A 7965-nucleotide genomic window follows, 5' to 3' on the forward strand; every position below is an offset into this window, starting at 1 on the left:
TAGCTTAAAAGGTCCCATATTTTTCCTGAGCTCGGAATTGCCTGGATTGCAATGTTTAAAGTGATGCAGCTGCAGACTATGGCCTCAAGCGAATGAAGCTGGAAGAATCATCCTTTCCAAAGGAGCCCCACCTGCATGCCATACAGGTGTGCACCTGAAACCAGTTCCTTCTGTATAAAAAGAAACCTCGTGGGGAGCATGGGGAGGTCAGGTTCCTGGGAGGCTGAGCAGGTCTTAGGGCCAGTGGAGGCTTCTAGTGGCGCTATGCGGCAGCTGCAGATCATCTTGCTCTGTTTTCCCTTGTCTCTTGCGTTGAGGGGCCACCCTGAGCCTGAGGCACCAGATTATCTGGGTGAGCTCCACTGTGGGCTCCGGAGTCTTCGGTTCACCGTAAACCTGAGCCAGGGGACAGCGACTCCTACGCTAATAGCTTGGGGTAAGTTTGATGGCTTATCCCTGTCGCTTCCCCTCCTAACACTCTTCCCCCTTTGGTAAACTGCAGCCTCTTCTCCAGGTTGAATCATCTAAAATATAACTTCTCCCCTGAATCAGAGTCCCCTCTTGTTCCTCTCTCTTATTGCTGCTGCCCCTCGGGGTCTGGCGGCAAAGCCAGCTGTCCCTTGCCAGCACTGAGGACGGTAGGGACTGACCACCTGTGCTTCTTGTTCCTTGCTGCCCTCCAGATGACCACGGGCTGCCACGCAGGCTGCAGAATGACTCTGGCTGTGGTACCTGGGTGACGGAGGGCCCAGGAAGCTCCATGGTGTTAGAAGCCTCTTATGATGGCTGCTATGTCACCGAGTGGGTGAGGACGACTCGATCACCAGAAATGCCAAGGCCCCGTGCGTCACCATCAGGGGTGTCTCCCCAGGACCCCCACTATATCATGATGGTTGGAGTTGAAGGAGCAGATGTGGCTGGATGCAACATGGTTACCAAGACACAGCTGCTCAGGTGTCCTATGGATCCCCCAGGTAAGGGCTGGGAACTTTCAGGTTCTGGGTGGTGCTGAGCAGCCCTGGGAAGTGCTCTTGGGCCTCTTTACCTGCTCTGTGCAGCAACAGTGACATGAAGGACTATCCTCCAGCTCCCCAGCACATGCAGTCCTTAAGATAACCACCACTTGAGCAGTTAGGTTACTCAGAATGAGGCACTGTGGAGAGTATTTCAAGGTCTCCTCCTACTCCTAAGCAGTGCCAGATATGCCATTGCTGCCCCCCCCCCCCCCAACTGGTGGGCTCTGGTGAGTGGCAGAGTTGGGATTCAAACAAGAATTGGCCAAAACCCAGGAGCTCCTCTGTCTTGAGAAGCATAGGGAAGGAAGCTAAAGCTATTAAGGGTACTTGGCAAATGTCTCCAAGAAGCAACATTGCCCTGAAAATAGGGCTCAGCCCTTTCGGCTGGAGGCTACTTGATCACTTAACTGGGGAATCAGCAGGAAGTGTGACTCCCCAGCTTCAGCAAATCTGTTCTTGCCACCTACAAGCCCTACCTTGAAGTCCTAACAGATTCAAACCTGTAGTTCACTCTTCCCCTCTGTCTTGTACCCAAAATATAACCCAGAGGGGTAATGCTGATAAAATGCAGAATTTCAATCCCCACACTAGACCCGCTGTACCAGAACTTGAGTTTCAGAAAGATCCCCCAGTAACTCACAGTACATGAAGATGGAGAAGCACCATTAGAGAACAGAAAGAATTCTTTGCTTGAAGGAAAAAGGAGCCTCAATGCTTCTACTGATCTTGCTGGTATTCTCTTTTCTCAAAGTACTAATTTCAGGGGACTTAATATTAACTTTCTGCAACTTAATTGCTAGTACATAACAGGGACCTATCCTGATCACCAGGACATATCTATGGAATTTTTAATACTTTGTAATTTTTTTTTTAAGACCCAACTTTGTTATCTAGCTTGAGTTACTCTCCTGATCAAAACAGAGCCCTAGATGTCCCAAATGCTGATCTGTGTGACTTTGTCCCAGTGTGGGACAGGCTGCCATGTGTTCCTTCACCCATCACTGAAGGAGACTGCAAGAAGATTGGTTGCTGCTACAATTCGGAGGTGAATTTCTGTTATTATGGAAACACAGGTGAGTTGCTGCATTTCTGAAACCAGCTGGAGAAAAGTACCAATAACTTGCAACTAAACCCTGAGAAGGTGATCGTCCCTCTTCCCCAACTCCCCAGAAGACAAATGTTAAAGATAAGTAATGAGTAAGTAATGAGTGAATCCTGGAGTACTTGACCCTAAGTGACTACTTTCTAAAGCCTTGCTTTGTCAATTCCCCGGAAACCAAAATATTCAATGAACTCAAGAAGCTAAGTCTTGCAAAACAATAATGAATTCACAGAAACTTAAGGCCATCAGCCACCTTGGGGAAAAGGCTAAGTATCTCAAGAGCCTCCTTTAAAAAAAAAAAAAAAAAAAAAAAAACCCAAAAAACCAAAAAACTGCTTTCTGTGTCTCAAATCCTACTTTAAGGTTTTCTAATGTAAAATATGTAAATGCCATATTCTAAGCTCTGAATGCTGAGGTGTAAAAGCAAGTACTATTATCCCCATCTTATAAATGAAGCTAAAGCAAGAAGGACAGATGCTTTGCCTAAAGTTGCTCAGTAAGTGGCAGAGGTGGCCTTCAAACCCAGGGGCTCATCCAGGTGCTTGTTCAGTGCTCCAGTTAAGCTCTGGACAGCTGAAGTCGCACAGGTGCCACTGAGTAGGACTGCTAACCTCTCAGGGGGAGGGATCAGAACTATCTAAATACCTAACTGGCTCCATAACAGGAGGGATGACCTGCTTTCAGCACAGCCACTCTGGTTTTTCAGTGACCTCACACTGTACCCAAGATGGCTACTTCTACATCACTGTGTCTCGGGATGTGACCTCGCCCCCACTTCTCTTGAATTCTGTGCGCTTGGCCTTCGGGAATGATGTGGAATGTACCCCTGCGATGGCAACACACACTTTTGCCCTATTCTGGTTTCCATTTAACTCCTGTGGTACCACAAGACGGGTAAGAACAGTTCACCTTGGGGTCTGTTCCTAACTCTAAAAGTCAGACAAATGTCCTAGTGACTGGAGGGAGAGGTGGAATATCTTAGCCATGGAGGATAGAGCTGACCACTGCTTGATGTGTAGGAAGGTCTGCTTCATCACTGAAGCAGCAGAAATCGCCCCTGGTGTGCAACTAAGATCACAGCTGGGCTCCTACCAAGCCATAGATAAGAGGAAAAATAGGTTTTTTGCCACGTTGCTCTGGTAAGCAAGCAGGGACATTGGTTGACCTTGTCCATGTTCCCAAGTACTCCAAGCCCCTATTGTCTGATCCTGAGCTAATGTCCCAGGTTACTAAATGCCACCTGCTCTTGCCTCTGTTCAAGGAACAGAAAGTGCAGCCTGAAACTGAGTAGCACTGCTGACTGCCAGGTCACAGCAACCTGAGTGAAATGGCACCTGCATAGAAGGGATGATAATACTTCTGTCCCCATACTTCTAGATCACTGGAGACCAGGCAGTATATGAAAATGAGCTGGTTGCAGCTAGAGATGTTAGAACTTGGAGCCATGGTTCTATCACCCGTGACAGTATTTTCAGGTAAAGGGTCTCAGTTAAGCTGACCCTGCTTGACTAGAATGATTTCCCTTCCGTAAAACAGGAACTCTAGGGTAAGCCCTGAATCCACAGAACCTCTCAGGACAAGAGAACCTGTCTTCTGCCTTGGTGACCCAATTTCACTGACCATTATTTGATCAAGTCTCCTTGCATCACTGCCACTGAGTTCATTTAAGCCCCAAACTCCCTGGACTCCTACTTCACTTACCTGGATTTCCTTTTTCTTGTTTTGGCCTTCTCCCTTCTACCTCCACAGTCCATGGTATAGCAAAAAGAATCCCCTTAACACCTCAGAGGATTCCACACTTAACATTTCTTCATTGTCTTGCCATAGCTTAAACTTGACCTCATGAACATAACCTGAGGAACCTTGCATGAAACACCTACTTTCCTCTGCAGCCCAACCTCCTTGGATGCCCTCCATCCCTCACTCACTGTTCCCCCAATCCCAGACAGAGGTCCCTTAAAGATTATATAGAGGGACAAACTGGTCTCCGTTCTCTGTTCTGTCAGCTGTTGCTCTCCCTCCTCTTACCTCTGTTGCTACTTATCCTCCATGTCCACTCCCTGCAGGCTCTTCCCTGACTACCCCATCTATAGAACGTACATCTTTCTCCTAGTGCTACATCAATTGTTTGCATGGTTTTTTTTTTTTTTTTTATGATAGTCACATGGCGGGGTGGGGGGTGCAGAGACACAGGCAGAGGGAGAAGCAGGCTCCATGCACCTGGGAGCCCGATGTGGGATTCGATCCCGGGTCTCCAGGATCGCGCCCCAGGCCAAAGGCAGGCGCTAAACCACTGCACCACCCAGGGATCCTCCTGTATGCATGGTTCTTATAATTCCAACTCCCAAACACTTGAGAGTTGGACTACATTTTGGTCTCCCAACTATGATCTAGCTCCCACAAGCTTAGGAATCCTATCCATCACACTTACAAACTCGTCCAACAATCCGCATGACCTGGTTCCTAAAATCTGAGAACTGGAAGATGCCATGGTCCATCCTACTACCCACACTAGCTAACAAAGATCTTGTTTTCTCGTAGGCTCCGAGTTAGCTGCAGCTACTCTATAAGTAGCAATGCCTTCCCAGTTAATGTCCACGTGTTTACATTTCCACCACCGCATTCTGAGACCCAGCCTGGACCCCTCACTCTGGAACTCAAGATTGCCAAGGGTAAGACTCTCTTGGCTGGAGCATCTGGCCTTTAGTTAAAGCCCTATCACTTTTCTGGGCATTAAGAGGACAATTTGGTAATAAGATCCTTGCTAAGGTGCTTGTGTATATGTTTTATCTCAGACAATCTAGAGGTTCCTAATTGTTTTTAATGGCTTCAACTCCATTTGGCCTCTTGCAGATAAGCACTATGGTTCCTTCTACACTGTTGGTGACTACCCAGTGGTGAAGCTACTTCGGGATCCCATTTATGTGGAGGTCTCTATCCGCCACAGAACAGACCCCCACCTGGGGCTGCTCCTCCATTACTGTTGGGCCACACCCAGCAGAAACCCACAGCATCAGCCCCAGTGGCTCATGCTAGTGAAAGGGTAAGCGGCTCTTCCATGCACCTGTGCTGGAGTCCCTCAGAGAGGCCCCTCCTGACTGCCGGATATCTTTGCTTAGGTGCCCCTACACTGGAGACAACTATCAGACGCAGCTGATTCCTGTCCAGAAAGTCCTGGATCCTCCATTTCCATCTTACTACCAGCGCTTCAGCATTTTTACCTTCAGCTTTATAGACTCGGTGACAAAGTGGGCACTCAGGGGACCGGTACAGTGCTTTCCTCTGTTCCTCAGCAGGTCTCAGAACCCACCAACTCAGAACTGTTTCCACATCCTACCATTCCTCAGCCAGGGCTGCCTTTAATTTTGGCCATTGGTACCCTCAGATTTGCCTCATTGCAAGTTTCATTGATACCAATGGTATGAGTGGCCTTTGCCTAAAAGCCTCTAGTTCTTTAGTGTTGTTGTGATATCAGCTTGGGATGTCAAGATTTTCTGATAACTTCTTCCTAGGGAGATAAGTCTGAAGACTTATGATGTGGTTCTACACCATGATCTGAATTTTATTGGCTCCCAGGTGTATCTGCACTGTAGTGCATCCATCTGCCAGCCTGCTGGAACACCGTCCTGTATGATAACCTGTCCTGTTGCCAGGCGTGAGTATCCAAGCTGTCCACACTAAAGGACAAACCTGAAGTACTCGAGTCCCACTTCTAACCTTTTTTAGCCTATAGGCAAATAATTCAAAGTAAAGATTCATCTCACTAATGAGGCTGCTTTTAGGTAGTTTTATGATGCAGTAAAACAGACAACCAGCTTCCTAGAATTCCAGGCTTTTAAAATAAATATAAGCTATAAATCCTCAAGTATCAGCCTTGTCAAAATGTATATGGAAAAAGCTAAGCAAGGAATTAAACTTGCTCATGACCTACATATGCCTCAGTATAACAAAACACTTATCTGGCTAGTTCACAAATCAAGATGTTTAATCCTGCTTGAGGGCAGGTCTAGCAACATGGCCTGAAGATCTATAGGTGTCATATGATTGCAGACAGTAGATACTCCAGCTAGTCAGACCCAGTCCTCCTATAATGTGTGAGTACTCCTACCTGGTCCACTAATTCTTACCTGTCTAGCCCCTGTATTGGGATTCATGATATCTGAAGCTTTAAGTACCTTTGGCACAAAGGATTCATAGTCATGTAAGGATAGTTATGAAATACTGCATTAAATGTTTAGGACTGAACTGATGACATATATATTCTATACATCTATTCTATTGCTATGCAAAATACTGCCCCAAGCTGGAAAGATGAGATGCCAACAGCAGATAGACTACTTTCTTTCAAGTGAGAAGCTGGGAACAGGCTGGTAGTACAACCTGGCTTTATTAATACAACGAGAGTAACTAATCTCCATTTCCTGATAGCTAAGTAGGACACTAATAAGGCTCCAATGATTAAGGTCCCAGAAAGGCCTGGCATCCACAGAACTTTAAAAAGGACTTTTCCAAGGTCCTATAACTGGCATTAAAAATGGGATTCAAACAGTTTTGCTCTTACTATTTTACCAGTTACCTTTGTAGCTTAGGAAAATGTCCTGGTATTAATACATTACTGTCCCAATACCTCTGTTAGGGAAGAAATGGAAGTTTGGAGGAAAGTCTAGTATCATAATCTCTATTACCAAAGTCTGGTGAAAATGCAGTAGCAGTGTCAGATACAAAGTCTTAGATATGTTAACTTAAATTCAGACAAGTCTAAGACCTGGAACAGAGTCGTACATATTGAGGGACCTAACTCTCCCATTCCTAGCCTACTGTATGCAAAAAATTCTGATTCCTACCTCTCTTCTCCAACAGAAAGAAGAAACTCTAACATCCATTTTCACAACCATACTGCTAGCATTTCTAGCAAGGGTCCCATGATTCTACTCCAAGCCACTAAAGACTCAGGAAAGCTCCATAAATACTCAAGTGAGTGGGAGACTCTACTAGCTATTGGAAGCCCCTTCATCACCAGTCAAGCTAAAGCTACTTCCTCATCCCTACTTTCTATCCCTTGCTGATATGACCAATGTGAATCTCAAATTGATCAGCTTGTTTTTCTTATAGCTAAAGACCATCAGCCTTTCAGGATATAGGCCTACATTAACTTATCTTTCTACCCTTCAGGTTTTCCTGTAGACTCTCAAACTCTGTGGATGGCAGGCCTTTCTGGGACCTTAATCGTTGGAGCCTTGTTAGTGTCCTACTTGGCTATCAGGAAATGGAGATGAATTATTCCAGTTGTGTTAATAAAACCAGACTGTACTAATAGCCTGTGTCCTGCTTCTCACTTGAAAGTAAGTAATCTATCTGCTGTTGGAATCTCCTCTTTCCAGCTCGGGGCAGTATTTTGTGTGGCAATAGAATAAGAACCATGATACCCTAGGTCTCTACTCCAGCCCTTCTAGCTTCTGAATAGAACACATTTCAGTAGATTTAGAGTTGGTTGACAAGTTAGGTAGTATACATAAGAGCTAAATACAGAAGGTTATAAACTTAAGAGGAGTGTAGAACTAAACTCTTCCACAAGATAAAACTAAGAACTATTCTAGAGCTAGTCTGGAATACTCTAGACCACTCGTTTTCCAATTCTAGTGTCAACGGGATCAAAAGGAAGGCTGATGAAAACCAATTACTGGCCCCACCCCCAGAGTTTAAGTAGGTCTGGGCTAAGGCTTAAGAATTTGCATTTCCGGAACCCAGGGTGGTGCAGCGGTTTGGCGCCTGCCTTTGGCCCAGGGCGCGATCCTGGAGACCCGGGATCGAATCCCACATCGGGCTCCCGGTGCATGTAAAAAAAAA

The 7965-nt window shown here is 46.0% G+C and overlaps 1 protein-coding gene across 1 annotated transcript; it reads left to right on the plus strand.

Moving 5' to 3' along the window:
- Positions 1-264: 264 nt before the first annotated feature.
- ZP4 (zona pellucida glycoprotein 4) lies at positions 265-7394 on the plus strand. Its single transcript, XM_072755114.1, has 11 exons — positions 265-436; positions 684-974; positions 1892-2089; positions 2825-3012; positions 3496-3593; positions 4660-4790; positions 4972-5161; positions 5238-5385; positions 5695-5773; positions 6979-7092; positions 7291-7394. The coding sequence occupies exons 1-11, from the start codon at positions 265-267 to the stop codon at positions 7392-7394; spliced, it is 1713 nt and encodes a 570-aa protein (XP_072611215.1).
- Positions 7395-7965: the final 571 nt, after the last annotated feature.

The sequence above is a fragment of the Vulpes vulpes genome, chromosome 4 (genome assembly GCF_048418805.1).
Source record: "Vulpes vulpes isolate BD-2025 chromosome 4, VulVul3, whole genome shotgun sequence".
Taxonomy (NCBI): Eukaryota; Metazoa; Chordata; class Mammalia; order Carnivora; family Canidae; genus Vulpes; species Vulpes vulpes.

Excerpts from the sequence above, each read along its gene's own strand:
- ZP4 (XM_072755114.1), top strand. The coding sequence starts at position 265 with ATGCGGCAGCTGCAGATCATCTTGCTCTGTTTTCCCTTGTCTCTTGCG. Across the intron at positions 5,162-5,237 it reads TGGCTCATGCTAGTGAAAGG|GTGCCCCTACACTGGAGACA; the intron begins GTAAGCGGCTCT and ends ATCTTTGCTTAG. Across the intron at positions 5,386-5,694 it reads AGTGGGCACTCAGGGGACCG|GTGTATCTGCACTGTAGTGC; the intron begins GTACAGTGCTTT and ends ATTGGCTCCCAG.